At 39.0% G+C, this 20,375-nt stretch overlaps 1 protein-coding gene and 1 long non-coding RNA gene across 2 annotated transcripts in view; both read right to left on the bottom strand.

Moving 5' to 3' along the window:
• The window catches only part of LOC307017508 (NACHT, LRR and PYD domains-containing protein 12-like), a 55,162-nt gene extending 45,070 nt beyond the window's left edge, over positions 1 to 10,092 (bottom strand). Inside the window, exons 1-3 of the mRNA XM_079694860.1 lie at positions 9,954 to 10,092; positions 8,459 to 8,563; positions 7,620 to 7,724 (exon numbers count right to left, since the gene is read on the bottom strand). Coding sequence (XP_079550986.1) covers positions 7,620 to 7,724; positions 8,459 to 8,563; positions 9,954 to 10,066 — 323 coding nt within the window. The 5' untranslated portion in view covers positions 10,067 to 10,092. The remainder of the gene's footprint in view (positions 1 to 7,619; positions 7,725 to 8,458; positions 8,564 to 9,953) is intronic.
• A 566-nt stretch (positions 10,093 to 10,658) lies between these two features.
• LOC307017507 lies at positions 10,659 to 14,690 on the bottom strand. Its single transcript, XR_013802205.1, has 3 exons — positions 14,538 to 14,690; positions 13,184 to 13,395; positions 10,659 to 10,767 (listed from the first exon to the last, which is right to left on the bottom strand). It is a non-coding gene; the product is annotated as an uncharacterized lncRNA (long non-coding RNA).
• Positions 14,691 to 20,375: the final 5,685 nt, after the last annotated feature.

Genomic DNA, 20,375 nt, shown 5'->3' with positions numbered 1-20,375 from the left:
AATGCCGAAACATCCGCGAAAAAATCGTTCAAAGAGAAGAGGACAACAATTGTCACTTGCACGTAGCAAGGTAGAAGACAAAACAAATGACCCCGAACCTGAAAAACCTTCACTTAGTGCGTCAATGCGCAAGCTGTCACCCAAAGAGCAGGAGGGTTTAGATAGCGCCACACAGCAGTGGCTGATAATACATGTAGCGCGGCTGAATGAACTGCTCAGTGGGTTGATTTGCCCAAATTGCGCAGGGACAGGGCTCAAAGTTAACATCGATCCGCAAAACCATGGTTTCTGTAGCAGCTTAATTTTAGATTGCAGTCTGTGTGATGGTGGGTACCGCAAAAGTGTGTACACATCTACACGTCTTCAAGACGAAACCAGGAAGGATGTTGCTTTTGATGTGAATGTGAGAATGGTGCTCTTAGCGCACGAGTTAGGCTTGGGCTATGCAGCTCTGAAGAAAATAAGCAAAGTGTTGGGGATTCCTGCACTTCATCTCAAAACCTATCAGAGACATGACAAGAGAGTGACAGGTATAGAAACAGGATTGAGACCAAGAAAACTTGAACTATTGAATTCAGAGTATAACTTATCAGGACATTCAGTTGACTTATTTTTTTCTCTTATTAGTGGCAGAAATAGAGAGAGGCCTGGAGTCACTTCACAGGACAAGGGAGCAGGTCAGGCAGGCTTATGCAGATGTGGACCCAGAAGTTGCAGAGTTGCTGAGGGAGGATGCAGAGGCAGTTATAAACATCAGCGTGTCATTTGATGGCACATGGCAAAAGCGAGGCTTCACATCCCACTATGGGATCGGTGTGTGCATTGACATCCTTACTGGATTGGTGATAGACTATGAAATCCTATCATCCTATTGCCATGCTTGTGCTCTAAAGGGCAATGCCAAGCAAGAGCAAAAGATTACAGAAGAGGAGTATGACAGTTGGCGACAGACACATAGTGATTGTGCAAGAAACTTTGCAGGGTCAAGCAAGGCAATGGAGCAGGAGTCAGCCAAGAGGATGTGGGCCAGGTCTGTGAATCGCCACCAGGTGCGGTACACAGAGATGTTGTCAGATGGGGATAGCGCAGCATTTAGGGAGGTGGTTGCACTGAACCCATACCCTGGGCATGAAGTGGTGAAATTAGAGTGCATTAATCATGCCCACAAGCGAATGGGTACAGCACTCAGAAAAATGAGTTCACAGAAAAAGTTAGGAGGGAAGGGTGTAGGGAAGCTGACTGCAAAGAAATGCAAAACTTTGCAAAATTATTACAGGGGGGCAATTCTCAACAACCAGGGTTCAATCGATAAAATGAAGGGAGAAATATGGGCAGGTCTCCTCCACGGCATGTCTACTGATGACAGCCCCTTACACACCAGGTGCAATCCCTCCTGGTGTTGGTATAGGAAAGCAGAGGATAATGGGGAAACACCTGGTAGCCACAAAGAACATGCTGGAAACTTTTTAAAGCGAGAGGTGGGGGAGAAGCTTATCCCTGTGTACCACCGCATGTCAAGTGACAGCCTGCTCCAGAGAATGCAGCATGGAGGTACTCAAAATGCCAATGAGTGCCTCAACTCTGTGATATGGGCGCGGTGTCCAAAAACGGTCTTTGTGGGGAAAAGCAGGGTTGAGGCAGCTGCAAGTATGGCCATCTCCACCTTTAATGAAGGTGCCTCTGCCATGCTGGCTGTTATGGAGAAGTTGTGGCTCCAGAGCACAGCTGTTACTGTCAGCGCAATGAGACAAAGTGATTTGCTGAGAATTTCAAAAGCTGAGGCCATTACATCTGCTAGTTTGAAATATAGGCGCAAGAGTCTAAGCACAGCAAAAAAGGTGAAAAGACATCAGCAGGAGATGCAGGAGGGGCCTACTTATGGAGCAGGCATGGACTAGGGTGGCAGTTCTGCAGTGCGTGTGTTACTGTGGTCGTAGTGTGTGTGTGTTACTGTGGTTTTGTTCATCAGGTACATACTGTGTTACTCAGTTTTCAGTTGTATTGTGTTTTATATGTTCTATATTGTTGTTGTTGTAAGTATTAGATTAGATATTGTGTCTGAAAATAGTGTCTTCCAATAAAAAAAATATGGAATTTGACAATACATATCTTTAAAGGTCGTTTTCTCAAAATGAGTTTTTTCTCCTACTCTGAGCACAACATTTCCACTTCAGTAGCACGTAGACACACCAAACCTTCCAGTTATATTCCTATCCATATTCTGAAGGCTTTTACAGAAGGGTTTGTTCATTTATCATTCATAGCCTGAATTATATAACATTTTATACCTAAAAACATGGCGAAAATTGATATTTTAGGGCTGTTGACAGTATTTTCTGATTTATTTAGTGATAAAAAGAGATATAAAAAATCCCTTCTGTAAAAGCCTTCAATTCTAATATGACAACAAAATGAAACAAGAATTTTTAACCTGGCTTTATCCAATAAAAAAAATTCGTTTCCTGAAATTTGTTAAAATATGCGCATATTTAATGAGATTATGGCTAATTTGCATATTTAAACATGCTATTTCTGAAAACTTGTAATACAAAAAACAATTGCCTTATTGTAAGTAATTAACTGGAGAAATTTCTAGCTGATATCTTTAAGTTAAAAAAATTACCCTATTCACCTGTAGTGTCTCGCCTTAAGTAGATCAGTTAGGCCATTCAGAAGAACTGGTTCTTGGCTGAACAAAACAATAAGAGCAAGCACAGCACAAAGTAAAGTTCTGGCCTGTGTGATTTTTTGAAACACAATTTAACAAGCATGGTACATATATACCTGAGTTTGACAGACTTCTCTTAGGACAGGCTGAAGATCCGGTGCTTCAGAAAAGTGCACTTGGAATCTGTCAAAGTTACTGATTCTCACTTCTATCAACATCTATAAACTCTTTGAAGTCTGTGTTGTATTTTAAAATCCTATCAAGGACAAATCCAAATTCACCTGTTACTTCCAGAGATGGTTTGTGCTTTGGACACTGTAGATTTTTCTTTTAATTTACTTTTTGCTAGGACTTTAACAGATTCCTGCAGCTCATTCCCGCTTCCTGTAATTATAAGAAAAAGACAAATTCATCCTGATGTTGACTAATCATATTATGCCAGATTAAATTAAATGCCATCATCTATCATCTTCTAGTTAAACCCATTAATACACACCTTATATAAATTATAAGCAGTATGGTCATTTTAAGTTAATTAACTTCACCCATAAAGACAACTTCTAGAGAAGCACAGGGGAGATTCTGCTCAGCCTCCAGTGGCGTTTTCTCCTGGAGGCTGGGTATTTTTTTGTATTTTTTATTTGTATTTAAAAACATCTCTTCGCTGTTGTCAGTGAGTATTTTACAAAGACTGAAACAGCGCCCCTCTAAATTAATGTGTGGTGAAACACAGTATTGCACGCTACACTCACTCTACACTAAACCCGCAGTCCGCTGTGTCAGGGACATGTCAAGGAAAGCCCGCCGGCCTTCCCTTCCAACGATTTGATTGGTCGGAAGGAAAGCCCGCCGGCCCTTCCCTTCCGACCAATCAAATCGGGAAGGCCTAACTGCCGTGCGTGACGCTGCGTCTCACATACACAGTTGCCTTAGCGACAAGAGACAGATATGAAATCTCCCTTCTACACAATATAATATTTGCAAGTATAGAGTAGTGGCTGATGTTTTAGTCAGAAACAGGTAAACTGTAGTGTACACGTACTACTAATAAATAACTTTAGTGCGAGTAAGTTACGTATTTGCACTGTAAGAGACTGTATAGCAACGCAGCCTCACTCGCACTTTCTCGCCACATCTGGCCGAACAATGAAACGTAGCCAAAGTAGCTAGATAGCATTAAACATATAGCTGCTAATGCTATCAATATAATGCCGATTGAAGAATGATCACAGAAAATACATTAAGTTAAGATAAAATAAATATAATAAAAAAGAAGAAGAACGGCCTCAAGGAAAATAATTGTCATCCAGGCAGCTAAACTCAAACAATAGTTAGCTGTTCAACATTGGCAAAACATATTTATTTAAGTTTAAAAATATGTATTTAGAACCCTAGCTTGCTCACATTATGACAATATATCTGCTCACTTTGTTAAAAACGTTTTGTTTCTGTATAACTTACCTAGAGTTAGACTCTCCTCCGCTGACATCCATCCTCCACAGCAGCCAGAGGTGAAATGGCAGTTGGGACATTTGATTGACAGTTAGACAGTTGAAAAACGATACATTTGAAATAACTCAACCGTGATTGGGCAGGACAGTGCCCAATGTTAGTGCCCAATGTTAGCCCAGTGTTAGTCAACACTAATGTGTTGACTATTATGTGCATTTTTATTTTTTCTATGTACACATGTGTGTGTAAAATAGTTCAGAAATGACACTGAATGTGTTGAATTACCTTTGACACAGCAGTTTGTTAAAAAAAAAATGACACATTAATTCTAGGAGTGTAATACTTTTACAAACACTATGGTAATAATATGCATTCATTATGACAATATCATACTATTATAGGAGTGTTCTATAGTGTGTTCAAAAAACAACTACAGAAACACTAAATATTATACTACAGTAGTACTATTTAAAATAATATAGTCTTAATACAGAAACACCAAAAAAAACACTATGGTAATACTTTTACAAACACTATATAATAATATGCATTCACTATGACAATATCATGCTATTACTATAGGAGTGGTCTACAGTGTGTTCAAAAAACAACTACAGAAACACTATATATTATACTATAGTTATACTATTTAAAATAATATAGGAATACTACAAAGATCTAGATACATAGTATTACTATTGAAATATTATAGGGCTACTATAGCTAGTAAAATGGCACTACAGAAAAGACTATAGTAATACGATAGCTGGTGAAAAATACTATAGAACTCTACAAACTTACTATAGGATACTATACAACTCTTATAGTATACTATAGTAATACTATAGTTAATTTTCGTAAGGGTGATCTCAGAGCGCTGTGATAGGCGGCATCTAACTTGTTCAGGCAATGAGCAGGTGCATTCATATCTCAGATCACCATAGTCCAGCACAGGTACAAAGGTCACAGAGCCTTTTCCTGGCCTCAAGCGAGAAACAGGACTTGTTTCTGAAAAAGAAACCTAGCCTAACAACAATTAAAGCTAATGTTGGAGCTATATATCGATTTATATTATTTAATACTTAAACATTTATTTTCTTGCTGTTATTGTTTATAGTAGTAGTGGAAAACATAAAATAAATCCACAGGTGCAATTAATACTAGACAACATAAGCATAGAAAGAGAAGATGAAAGGGAGTTCCTTGGTTTGGTTTTAGAGCACAACATCAGCTGGAAGCCTCATCTCACTCATGTAAAAGCTAAACTGGCAAATCGCAATATTGGGGAAAGGCTAGCCAGACACATTCTGGACCACAACGCAGGATATACTCTATAACACACTGATATTGCCATATCTGATTTACTGTGTGGAGATTTGGGGAAACACGTACAAGACCAACCTGCAGCCGTTATGCACATTACAAAAAAGGGCAATAAGAGTAATCAATAATGTTGGATATCTGGAACACACTAATGCATTATTCTTGAAGTCACACATATTGAAGTTCACTGATCTGGTTCCATTTAAAACGGCACAAAATAAAATCATGTACAGAGCAAGACATTAAAAACACTGTTCATAGACGGAGAGGGGGGGTATAATTTGAGAGGAAATCTATATTTTAAACAACTCTGAGAAGTATGAGTATAACAATCTGTGGGGTGACTTTATGGAATGGTTTGGAGCAGGAGTTCAAACAAAGTACAAATATAATTCAGTTTCAAAGGATGTACAGAAACACTTGTTTGGAAAACTATGAGAATGAAGAGAGGTGTTTGAAGATGGGAAATGATTGTATGTATAAATGTAAATGTAAGTAGAAATAACTTGTATAAATGATTTAAAGGACAATCATTGATCAGTAAGGAGTGGGAATTAATTAGCATTTGCTTCCTCCTGCTCCCTTTCAGTCACATATCATTTATTATTATTAATATGAAGATTTTTTGTTGAATATATAAATATTATTATGAATATGGATAAATACTGTATTTTAACAATACGGTATTCTGTCTTTCACATTTCTTATTTGTTATTTTTGAATTTGTTCGTAATAATAGGAAAGAAATATAGGAACCATGTTGGTCGTTCTTTGTTCATGATATTGGATCATATAATAAATGCACAAACGGAAATTCTTGTCTGGACCTGGATCATCACCCTGCGGAAGAGTCGCTAACTGGTGCTGTGTTATTTAAAAGTGGACCTATCATGCTATATTTGAATAATATAGTGTAGGACCATACCTATATAAGGCATATTTATACCTTTTATTTTTCAAAATACCAAACAGATCCTGCATTTTAGCCATTCCTCAGCTTAACACTGTCTTTGCATGGGCTGATTCTGTGAGAACAGCACCATCTACAGGCCTGACATATGTACTACAGTGTCTCCAGCGATTTCCAACGGCAATGTCCGTGGCTGTCTCCTCCTGATTGGTGGAGTTGGCCCAATAGCCGTAGCGCCACTTCTGTGACGTCATAGAAGTGTTCAAATCTGGATCAGTCTGTATCAGATCAGTTGCAGCCCCTTTTTAAGAGATTTGGGTATGGAGGACACATATTCAGGTAGAAAAGATGTAAAAAAGTGCATTTTGCATGATAGGTCACCTTTAAGTTAATCATCAGTTTTATTTCTATATGATTTTGGCCTCTACACTAAGTTAACATTGTAGCTGCTCCATCAACACTCAATAACTTGATCTAGTCATAAGAACAGCAGCTATTATATTGTGAGTAACAGTCTCTGGTTGAAACACGTACATTAATAACCCTGATGTAATTGGAGCTACTGTAGAGCTCTGGGTGCTGATGATTCCTTCTCTGATTCACGTCAGATCGTCAGTGACGTCAGGAGCTGAATCTCAGCACTGACACGTTTTTGCAGAGCGTCACAAACTTTACACTCAAGTTGTTATTTATCAAGTTGTGATACACGGAGGACATGACCTTCACATCTTTACTTCGTTCATGTTGCCAGGTACAATGTAGATTGTTTATTGACTCTATACTTTTAAAAAAAACAAGTTGTATCTGCTAACTTCAACTCGAATGTATTTGTTGTTCTTTTCTTTTCACTATCTCTGTAAAGCGACTTTGAGCACCTGTAAAAGCGCTTACAAAATAAATCTATTATTATTAATGTTAAACAAAACAAGCTCACAGGTTATTACTGTTATTAAACATCTTATGAATAAATGTAAAAAGAGGCTTAGGTAGTCGACTGTTTTACCTATGATATATATTGGTTTAAAAATAGTATTTATCAATATTACTGTCATTTTAAAACCATGTTATGCCACTGATACATTGATGATATAATAGCATTTTGAAATATCCTTAAATAATGTTTACTGTCCTCTATTCTCATTGTTTACTTTCCTCTACAGTGTTTGTTTTTGTATACTGCACACATTACTAAAGAACAGTTCAGATTATCAGATATTATATAAAAACAGAATCCTCTTCAGGTCAGATTACAGAAGAAACTCTTACTTTGTGTCTGAGGGTCCAGCTTCATCACTGAAGTTTATATTAAAGCCTTTAGACCGGTCACTCTTCAGAGACAGACAGCTGGGGACTGGAGACTCTGCTCTCCGTCTGTGGAAACAACACATGTTTTAAACATCATCAGTTCTTGTTGAGAGCAGATTTTGACTTCAGTCTGTTTACCAGATTAAACATTGTGGACTTGTTCTGAACTTTCAGTCGTGCTTGAGGGTTTCTGCTGTTTCAGTTCATTTGAGAGTGAAAGGTTTTACATGTTTCTATTTGATTAGCTCTCTTTAACACAAAGTCCAACATGTAGAGTGTGCAGGTACAATGTCGTTTTTTTATTGACTCTATACTTGTTTTTAAAAACAAGTTGTATCTGCTAACTTCAACTCTATGTATTTGTTGTTCTTTTCTTTTCACTATCTCTGTAAAGCGACTTTGAGCACCTGTAAAAGCGCTTACAAAATAAATCTATTATTATTAATGCTAAATAAAACAAGCTCACAGGTTATTACTGTTATTAAACATCTTATGAATAAATGTAAAAAGAGGCTTAGGTAGTCGACTGTTTTACCTATGATATATATTGGTTTAAAAATAGTATTTATCAATATTACTGTCATTTTAAAACCATGTTATGCCACTGATACATTGATGATATAATAGCATGTTGAAATATCCTTAAATAATGTTTACTGTCCTCTATTCTCCTTGTTTACTTTCCTCTACAGTGTTTGTTTTTGTATACTGCACACATTACTAAAGAACAGTTCAGATTATCAGATGATATAAAAACAGAATCCTCTTCAGGTCAGATTACAGAAGAAACAGACTCTTACTCTGTGTCTGAGGGTCCAGCTTCATCACTGAAGTTTATATTAAAGCCTTTAGACCGGTCACTCTTCAGAGACAGACAGCTGGGGACTGGAGACTCTGCTCTCCGTCTGTGGAAACAACACATGTTTTACATATCATCAGTTCTTGTTGAGAGCAGATTTTGACTTCAGTCTGTTTACCAGATTAAACATTGTTGAACTTGTTCTGAACTTTCAGTTGTGCTTGAGGGTTTCTGCTGTTTCAGTTCATTTGAGAGTGAAAGGTTTTACATGTTTCTATTTGATTAGCTCTCTTTAACACAAAGTCCAACATGTAGAGTGTGCAGGTACAATGTCGTTTTTTTATTGACTCTATACTTGTTTTTAAAAACAAGTTGTATCTGCTAACTTCAACTATATGTATTTGTTCTTCTTTTCTTTTCACTATCTCTGTAAAGCGACTTTGAGCACCTGTAAAAGCGCTTACAAAATAAATCTATTATCATTGATGCTAAACAAAACTACGGAGCCCCCTAAGGGACATGGAGAAAAAAAAATTGAACGAAACAATAAATAAAATGTTTTGCGAGATCTCACAAAACATTTGCGAGATCTCACAATACTTTTCATTTAGTACTTCCTGGTCAGTTCGGCTGCCACGGCAACACAGAAACCACAACAATGGAGTGGTTCATCAATTTGACTTTGAGCTTGGCCTTAAATATAAAGATATAACACCAGTGCTTGGCAAAAGGCACGGGTTTCACACAGACTGTATATATAAAGGGTTTCACATAAGTGAAGGCACCTCAAGAGGACACTCAGACCGAGGGGACATGCACGTCCCTCTGAGTTATTGACAGATTCGAATTTCGCGGATCAATAACTCATGAACATAACTATGAACATAACGTTGTAAAAATACAAACAACATGACTTTATAATCATAGCAAGGTAGACAACGAGCTACAGAGTCGTTTTTATCAGAACAGTTTGATACGCGCCGTCATCCGAGCTAAACATCAAGAATTGGTCACACTCTGCAGCTTGAGGAGGGAGAGGAGTGCTTAGGGACCGAGATCTCGCAAAAGTATTGCGAGGTCTCGCAAAGGGGTTTTGCGAGACCTCGCAAATACATTTTTTTTCCTTCTCCATGTACCCTAGGGGGCTCCATACAAAACAAGCTCACAGGTTATTACTGTTATTAGACATCTTATGAATAAATGTAAAAAGAGGCTTAGGTAGTCGAATGTTTTACCTATGATATATATTGGTTTAAAAATAGTATTTATCAATATTACTGTCATTTTAAAACCATGTTATGCCACTGATACATTGATGATATAATAGCATATTGAAATATCCTGAAATAATGTCTAATGTCCTCTATTCTCCTTGTTTACTTTCCTCTACAGTGTTTGTTTTTGTATACTGCACACATTACTAAAGAACAGTTCAGATTATCAGATGATATAAAAACTGAATCCTCTTCAGGTCAGATTACAGTAGAAACTCGTACTCTGTGTCTGAGGGTCCAGCTTCATTACTGAAGTTTGGAGGTCTGTCTTTAGGCCGGTCACTCTTCAGAGACAGACAGCTGGAGACTGGAGACTTGTCCTCTTTCTCACTCATCTTCTCCAGTCTGAGAGATAAACCAGTAACACACACACACACACACACACACACACACACACACACACACACACACACACACACACACACACACACACACACACACACACACACACACACACACACACACACACACACACACACACACACACACACACACACACACACACACACACACACACACACACACACACACACACACACACACACACACACACACACACACACACACACACACACACACACACACACACACACACACACACACACACACACACACACACACACACACACACACACACACACACACACTTATTTAAATCCAAACCATCATAATAAACTTTGGTTTAAATTCAACAAATCAGTCAGACTCCAGACAGGCCGCTCTCCATTTTGACTTCACTGGGAGTTACCTGTTATGTAATTATGATGAGTCAGAAACCAGTATATACAAAATGTAACATTTGAAAATGTCCCCTTGGACTCTAACAAATATATCTTTTTTTTATTCATACAGTCTAACAGAGTAAATCATGAATGTCTTAAAAACCCAGCAGAACCTGGTTTTAACACTCACCTTGTTTTCTTCCTCCTGCTCTCTCGAAGTGTAAAATGGAGTCTGGCAGTCTGACTTCATACTTGGACTTTAACATCCTCACCTGTCTGCAGCTCCTCCCTTTGTTTATAACCAGCCTTATCACCTGGACAGGAACACATACACAGATTATTTTCAGTAAGATAGAAATAGCAGGGTTCATACTTTTTCACCAATGATTTTCAATGACTTTTCCATGACTTCTCCATGACCAGGGCTCGACAGTAAAGGTTGCCAGGTTGCCATTGGCAACCATTCAGAAAAAATGTCAACCACTTCTTGGCCTTTGGTTGCCATCAGTGGCAACCAGTTTTTAACATAAAGAAATAAGGATAGCAAACAGCCAAATGTGCACCCCAAAAGAGATAAATGTTAATTATTTGTTGTATTAAGAGTGATATTTAATTATTGTTGTGACCAGTCGGAACCTGATACTTAAGTTGCACGTGCATTGGTGTGATTACAGAGCCAGAAAGCGATGCACGTTTACTCGCGTGCACGGTGCGCCGTGGCCGTTTCTCAATCGCGAGGAAACTGGCTTCCAAGCCAATATTTCAAGGATACTACTTCATCGAGTGCCGCCGAAGGACTGTTCCAATCTCCAGCATACTGTACTTGGAATTCCACCGAGGCTGCGTCCTTGGTTTGGGGGTAATTTCGAGGCTGCACATGGGTAGACTTCGCGTCCTTAAAATTCCCACAATGCTTTGCGCACGGACCAATTTCCCCAAATCTGTGGCTGAAAATGTAAGGCGGGGCCTCTCATATGACGCACACCTGCACACTTGCTAGCCTGTTCCACTCTTTCATTTTCCGAATGCCAGGAAGGATTCTTGCCTAGCTTCTGAAGCAAGTGACTCGGAAGACATGTGCTACCAAGCAAGCATCCTCACGATTGAGAAACGGTCTGTGTGTTTGGTTTTACAAAAAATGGCGAAGCAAATTAAGTTGTTTGACCGTGGGGTAAAAAGTTTGGCCAACCAGTCAACATCTCAAACGAATGTTCAAAATGATTCAACTGATTAAGCGTAAGGTAAACCCAAACGAAAAGCAAAGAGGAATGTTGTCCATTCACTTCCGGTAACTTCAAAATAAGAGTCCCGATCTTATTACTACCAAAATAAAAGTGCAAAACGAAACTTTACAATCGGAAAATATTGCCATAAAAATATAATCACTTCTATAAAAAGGTAACACATTTTAAATATAGTTAGACATATTAATAAATAATTTACAGCATTTATAATTAATATCTAATTCTTAACTGTGAATGGTTTTCATTTATTTAACATTAGAAATGTATTTGTCTGGCCAATCCAAGACTTCGATCCTGAAGGGCAAATGGATCTATGGTGGGGGTCAGCACAAAGGTCAGGAAAACCCACATTTGAAAGGGAGACAACGGATGACCAAGAAACTAGTGATCTGTGGAAGAACATGACAACAGCTGCACTACTGGTATTTACAGCAATTGAGGGTGGACAAGTTTATTACCACTTTAGTTTCAATTAATTGTGTTAATTACTTATTCTAAAAATTTGAATATTCTTATATGTTCATTATTAAGTTGATGTATAACTGTATAGTATCTTAATCATTTAAAATATAAGGTGACTAAAAATGGCAACCATATTTGCAGTTTTGCAGTTTTGCAACCAAAAGCTTGGCAACCACTTTCAAAAGTTAGCGTTGAGCCCTGATGACCTTTACCTCATTTTCCATGATCAAAAAAAGTAGTCTCTCAGCGGTACCCATGAAACATTGTTATATGAACATGGTAAGCTGGAAAATAAGGTCTGCATATGAAACATGTTGTGCCTACATAAACAAATTGAATAGTAGGCTTACTAGCTCCTACAGACTGGAGACTAGAGGGCGTGATTGTAAAAATCTCTCACCAGCAAAATACCTCGACAGTTAAATGCCATCTTACGTTTCATTACTATATAGTATTTATTATTGTTATGGTATTACTATTTCGGCGATTAAATAAAATTATATTTGATGCAACTTTGGTTACATTTCCATGACTTTTCCAAAACTTTGGGAAAAATATTATTTTCCATAACTTTTCCAGGGCCTGGAATTTGCATTTTGAATTTCCATGACTTTTTCAGGTTTTTAATGACCATAGGAACCCTGAAATAGACATGCAGCTAAACACAAGCAGAACAAAGTTATAAAATAAAACCTCAGTGTGAAAACAACCCAGTACAAGTTTACATCCTGCATTCAAAACCTCACTAAAGTTAAAGTGTGCAGGTGCACTGCTGCATTTATTGCAGTTTACGGCTCTAGATGTTTTAACTCCTTAATAAACTATTGGTTAGTTTAATCTGCGGCAATGCACCATATTCTATAAGATCATATGTGTTTGTAACCGTGTCCTGGGAAAACCACATATTGCCTAAGAGTCAACATTTCACATGTCTCTCATTAAAACAGCCCTATTTCTATCTCTGAGATGCTGCATCTCCCTAGTAGAGGTATAATGGTGATGTACTTAAGTAATGTAGAAGTACCTTACATGTGTACTCCTTTTAAAGCACTGGATTAGCAGATCCTTAGCTGAAGCACCTCATACTCTTTTGGTTATTGTGTTGATGCCGCGTCCACAGCAGTCTCAGAGCTGCTCAGTAAGTTGATGGGGGGATCCACATTGTTGATGGTCTGCAGGTTGTTATGTTCAGCACCTCCGTCTGTAGGTCCATTCTCCTCTTCTATACAAAAATATCTATATTTATGAGAGAGATGTACTAGTGTAAAATGTAGTGTTATCAATGGAACCTAATCATATTAATTTACTTTTAGACAAATGCTAAAGTTAAGCCTTAATGCATTACTTTTCTTTAAAATATTCAATTTAACTTGAAGATTAATGTCAAACTTTTCTTAAAAGTGTTTCAATATAACTTGAACAGAATTAAAAACAGCAACATAATGAATGTCTTATCATGTATAGGCCTTTCAAATACAATTATAAATGTGTATGTCACCCCTTTGTAAAAAACATTTTGATTAGCAAATGTAATTTACATATTTGTTTATAACATTACATTTCTTCTGTAATTCAATCACATAATTCATACCATCAGTAGAGATGAAGTGCCTTTTCTAAAGTAGCCTAGAAATAATGCCAGATAGTACCTTTATATACTGTCACAGTTTGCGTTTCGCCTGCCGTCTTGTAAGAACACTTTACATTTCATGATATTTACTGACCGGTATCATTATTTAGTTATTCATACATCAGTTTAAAACGTGTATCACTATTAAATGACGATAAAATATGTTAATGTTGTTGTTGGTATCTAGCACAGCATTTACATGAAGATAAGCCCCCCCTCCTCGTCTTGTTTGAGTGACGTGAGTAAACTCAACTGACAGCCGTTGAAACTCGCGCGAGCCTACGGTTTGAACGCACTGTCTCTGGGCAGGTTTAGCGCGAGCTGAACTAGAAAACCGTTGGATGGATGAAGTCACTTTACCGACCGTTGCTTTGGCCTTAAAAAAATATCCATAATTATCCCCAAATCACCTCCATTTCACAGCTCAAGCTTCTACAACAGGGGCTAAGAAGCTAACTACTGAGCAGAGAGGCTAATTACTGAACACAACCTCTCTGAAGTTTACCTACAAACATAGTTACCGCTAAAAACTTTTAAAAAGCGTGAATTTTAAGAGAATTAATTATGTTTAGATTTTCGTGTAATGTTAGCTAGGTTAACTGACATTTTCATTAACAGTCTGCCCTGAAATAAAATCTCTTTATCAACATTAAAACAGCAGTTATGTGTTAATTTAACTAAATGCAACTACTTTAAACTACATTTAAATACTTTTAGTTCTTCTTAAAACCGTTAAATATCAGCTCACCTTTCTTCAGCCGAAAATATCTGTAGCTTGGTCACCACACCATCACATCGCTGTAAAATAACGTATTCATCCGCGGCTTTGGTTTTCATTATTATCGATCTTTCCGGTTGACGTTATTCTCTTGATATTGGCGAATTGAAACCAGCTGGTTCACTTTCTCTATAACGTTAACAAAAAAATAATGTCCCTGTAACATGCCTTAAATCAATGAAAACAACTTCAAGACCGGGACTATTTTCACCGCGTAGTAATATGTCATCGCCACTGTCATGTTAAGAGGCATGGAAAGTTCTACACACCTCTCTGAAATGTACCTAAACATAGTTACCGTTCAAAATTGTAATGTTAAATAAGAGTATGAATGCTTGTGACTTATTTATACATATTTGGTTAATGATAATCCTCTAATGTTTGGTAAACTGACATTTCCATTAACACTCGCCCTGAAATAAAATCTCTTTATAAACAAACAGCAGTTTGGTGTTAATTTAACTACTTTCCGTTCTTCCTAAAACCGTTAAATATGCAACCACTCACCTCACTTTGTCTTCACTCAGCCGAAAAGATGCCAGTTAAGTGACCTGTTCATTCTATGAGGTCCGTTTGAGGTCAAGGAATAGTGGATAGGAAAAGGAGCCGCAACCACCATTGTACCGTGTAAAGGTTAACAACTGAATTTATTTTATATTTATCCAGTTTTATTTGTGAAGGGAAAATTGTTCAATTTAAGATTTTAAAAGATAAAAGATACATAGGCTACACAAAATAATAGTAAGGATCTGGAATAAAAACAAAAAATTATATTTGAATAATAGTTATTTTAATTATAGTAAATAATGGTCCACAAAACACATTCATTTCATTTAAAAACACTTCTTTGATATATTTTTCATCAGGTAACGTCATGTAAAATGGAAAATGCATAATCGTGTTGTAACACCCACCATCCACCCAGCGCTGTATAGATAGAGTTACGACAGCGGAAGTCCAAAAACGGTTATCGTCACGTGGTTCATGCAGACGAGAATCGTTCCCCGGAAGTTCATGGCGGGCAATGTGAATGCATTGATAACAGGAGATAGAACTTTGACTTTTGGTAATTATTAGTGAATAAAGGTTTTGATTTGCAATATTTATACAACAAATCGATATGTGTATGTATTTACATCAATATGTTTTACAAAATAAAATAGAATTTGCTAATATTAAGTGATAATATTAGGATTAGTGTGAACAACTAGTTTACATGTTAGGCTAACAGTGCCTTGGTTAAAGAGCCTGTTGCTGTTTATTTATAGCTTTGAATTCTTTCAAACCAATATTATCTTCTTAAACTTGTATAGTAGTCAGGAGCATCACTTTCTAATGTTTATTGATATATTTAGAGGGAGGGGATCTAAAGGAATGCTTCAAAATTCAGATTAGATTCATTTCTACCATTTTCTTAAATTCATGGTAGTTTCAGTAATCCCATGGTAATTGAGGACACAAGTTATCTAAATGACTAAAGTCATCTTTATGGCTTTCAGAAAGGACAGGAGACCGACAGGTGACTATCAAAGGACTAGCAGCAGCAGCAGCAGCAGCAGCAGCAGCAGCAGCAGCAGCAGCAGCAGCAGCAGCAGCAGCAGCAGCAGCAGCAGCAGCAGCAGCAGCAGCAGCAGCAGCAGCAGCAGCAGCAGCAGCAGCAGCATGATGATGATGATGATGATGTTAAATGTGTTGTTTTAGGAACATCCATTGCAAATACAGGGAATTCAATAAACATTGAATAGCATATCATGCAGTTTGTCTGTGCCCTTTCCTCCGTGTTGTCCTGGTTTGCTGTGCTGCCTCCTAGTCGCCACCATGGTTTGCTGTGCTGCCTGGGGACGCTCAAATCGCTCTGAGAAAGGAGTACGAATGTACGGCTTCCCCACTGACACAGAGCGGAGGAAAAAATGGCTGGCACAAGTCAGCAGGAGCAATTTCATGACCAACAGCAAAAAAATATGTGAGGTTAGGTTATTGTATACAAACACTGCATTTGCACTTTTTCAGAAAACGAAAACCACACCATTGGGAAAGCTTAATGTTTTGTTTAATACAAAAAAACAGGAAAAGGCTTGAAAAACACTGAGAGTTGAGACTCAGGGTGCAGGGTGAGGGTCTCAGCGCAGGTATTCAGGCTCCATTGAATCCCCCTCTGGTTCTTGTGCTGAAAGAGGGAGTAACGGCCCGTCTACACTAAAGGCATGAAAAAATCTTGGAGCTGGGCGTGTCTGAAGCTTGGCGATTTTTTGCGAGCAACCAATCAATGAATCTCCCGCCCCCGACATACAAAGCAATAGCAATGTTAAAACGAAGTAAACTGGATATAAACTCTCCAAACAGGCGAAAAAACTATCAGTTTCACCCACTGTCTCTGCCACCTCCCTCCATGCCTGGTTCCTCCGGTTTGTATCCCGGTAAATAGTTCTGGTCGTAAAGAACCGGGTGATTTGCTACCGTAATATCTCGTTTGGAATATGAGGAAATGAACTGCGGTCTGGCTCTCCCAGCTTGCACGTGGTTTGATTGGCTGCGCTTGCACTGGCGGGATTTGCATAAACGGGATTTCATTGGCTGATGCCAAGCATCGAGCCTCAAAAGTTGAACATTGTTCAACTTTTGATGCCGATAGATGCTCGTGATGCTTGCAAAGCCATGCCATGATCCCCACAATGCAGTTTGGCGAAGATTCAAAATCTTCTACGTCACCCCATTCAAGTGAATGGGTGAAGCGTTGAAAGCATTTTTTGATGCCTGTAGTGTAGACGTACCGTAACAAACAGGAGACAGGGTTATACACACCTATATAGCACACCTATTGGATGGGAAATTGCCTTGGGGAGATAAGGTGTGGTCTTTGTTCCCAACTGAAGTTATGGAACTTTATTATTTGTGAGTTTAACAGAGTATGACAAATGGCATCAGTAACAGATGTGATATGAATTTCTATAAAGTTGTCTCACATTCTTGGTCATATTTTATATACAGTATATAATGAGTATAACATGTCCAGTAAGTATAAAGTGTTTCCTAATACTGTGTATTCAACCACTATGGTATAGTGTATGGTACTATGGTATGGTATCCTAGCTTAATCTGTTATCTGTAAACGTTCCCTAAATCTACTAATTTAGGGATAATCCACTGACATCCTTTAATACACATGTTAATTTGAATCAGATGTACTGATAATATCCGCAATATAAATCTTTAAGCTTCTTCTTACCTTTAAAAGTCCGTCACGAACGGTCTATTATGCTGCAACTCTACAGCTCTGCTAGCCTTGGCGCTAACTTCCGGGGAACGATTGAGAGGCTCCACGATCCGCCATTGCTGTAAAAAAGTGGTCCATTGGAGTGAACGGAGATGACATAACTCTCAGTCTATACGGCGCTGCATCCACCTATCAAGCTTCAGATAATTGGGCTTCCGGTGGACGTCGAGGAAGATGGCTGCTTAAGTTCGTGGCTCCGGCGCCATCACCATTTATTTTGCTTAAATATCCCAATATCAGTGATACTTTTTATCTCAATCACTAGTTATAAGTCCCAATAGTCATCTGCTACATTTAAACATGCCGAACACTAAAAAACCTCCGAAAACCGTAGTTAATGCAACTCAACAACACCTGGTTCTCAAGGCTCTCAAGTAACCCGAAGCCTACGAATGTCTCACCGGACATGTCGGTGTTGAACTCAGCTGCTACTGAGCCTACCAACACTGTGATTCTCGAGCTTCTCCAAAAGCTATCTGAGGACCAAATAAAACACTTTACTGACCTGCGGAAAGAACTATCGGAAAAGCGGAGAGCCGTTGATGCTGTTGAGGAGAAGCTAGCTGACGTGCTTACCCGAACTACCAGTGCTGAGGCCCGGCTGGATATGCTGGAAGACACAGGAGACCAGCGCCGCAAGTCTCCGCCAGCCCTGGCTTCGGAAGTAGAAACGCTGAATGCTAAGCTGGTGAAATACGAGGATAGGGATAGGCGGGTGAATCTACGCATCTATGGATTCCCGGAGCATTCTGAGGAGAAAGATGCTTTATCCTTCCTGAGGACAGCGCTGCCGGACATCCTTCAGAAGGATTTTCCTGGGGGCCTGGATTTGGAGCATGCTCACAGGTCTCTAGCCCCAATCAGGCCTGGGGCTCCACCGAGACCTTTCGCGGTGCGTTTCCTGAGATTCCAGCAAAAGGAGCACATGAGAAACGTCGCGAGGGAAATCGGAGATGTCAGGTGGAAGACCCATAAAATAAGCTTCTACCAGGATTTCTCAAAGGCAACGCAAGATCGGCGACGCTCCTTTTTGGAATGTAAACGGCTACTTCACTCGGCTAAGATCCCTTTCGGCATCGGATACCCGGCTGTGCTGTCCTTCACTGCACCCGGTGGGACTAAGCACCGCTTTGATGACCCGAAGAAGGCTATGCAGTGCATCAGATCTTTATAAACTTATTATTGTTATCACGGACAGCGGACTGTGTCTTAGTAAACTGATTATTTAGCCCTCCCCTCCCCTGAAGAACACTGCATTATTGTGGTAAGACATTTTGAGCTCCGGTTTTATTTAATAATTCGTAGGTGTTTGGCATAACATTATAAGGGCTTTGGGGGTGGGGGGGGGGAGCGTGAAGTTTCAGTTACGCTGTCTGCCTGGATGGAACCCCCGACCCGCGGGGCGTATACGTAGACCATCGTTTTTGGACTGTCTTTTTCTTTCTACATTTATTTGTTTAATTCTTCTATTATGCACTGACCATATGTAGACCGGTAAGTCTTTCTCTTGTATTCCTAGCCAAGCATAATTTGTCCTGTGTGTATGTGTGGGCTGCGTGTGTGGTTGTCGCGCTGGCGGTGTGTTTGTGGGTGTCTATTTGGTATGGAAAGCCCAAAGTGCCATAATTGCGCATCCGTGCTCGTGGATGTATGATTGGCGTGGTGGCCGCGCGCGGCCTGTGTTTGTTCCTATATACGCGGGATGGAGTTAAGAGTGTACTGACGCTGATGTGTATAGGCTTGGTGGGAGAGTGCTGGTGCGAGTATGCGTGTGGGTGTTGGGCAGGCTGTATGGCTGGGCGTATATCGACATTCCATGTCAAAGTGGTACAAACTATTATCTCGTTGTATCTCTTTTTTCGTTTATTTCACATGCTCTTATGTTACTTGCCCACGTTTACATTTTTCTCTTGATTATTTGATGTTGCGATGGATCTTTTGCATGTGTTCTGATGACTCACTACGCTGACGTGTTGCTCAGCAGTTCGTTAGATTATTGTTTAGCAATTAACAGATATCACCTGATCTAATGGTTGGTGATGGTGCTGCCCTTCTTAGGCAGTTACATTTCCCAGATCTGAGTTATTTGTCCAGTTAGGGACTTATCAGGAATGCCGAGGAGGGACATATCTCCTCACTTTTCTTGGGTTGTTTTTGTTTATGTTTTTTCTTTTTTGGGGAAGTTTTTTTTGGGGATCCAGATCACCATATCCTGCTTGTTGAGGTGACTATACTTTATATTGTATTCTTACACTTCTTTACTTATGACTAATCTCAATTTGATTTCCATTAATGCCAGGGGACTGAATATCCCACATAAAAGGACCACTCTTTTAGGATTTTTGCATAAGAGAAATATTGACTTTGCCATGATACAGGAATCACATTTACTCCACAAGGATGCGGCCCGCTTTGCAAATAGGCTCTATCACCCTATTGTCTTTTCGTCTGCTCCTACGAAGACCAAGGGTGTGATGATAGTTTGTAGGCGCAAGCTGAAATTTGATCTGATCGGCTCTTGGACAGACAAAGAG

Source organism: Notothenia rossii (genome assembly GCF_949606895.1).
Source record: "Notothenia rossii genome assembly, contig: SUPER_8_unloc_1, whole genome shotgun sequence".
Classification (NCBI taxonomy): Eukaryota; Metazoa; Chordata; class Actinopteri; order Perciformes; family Nototheniidae; genus Notothenia; species Notothenia rossii.
This window is presented reverse-complemented; position numbering and strand designations above follow the sequence as displayed.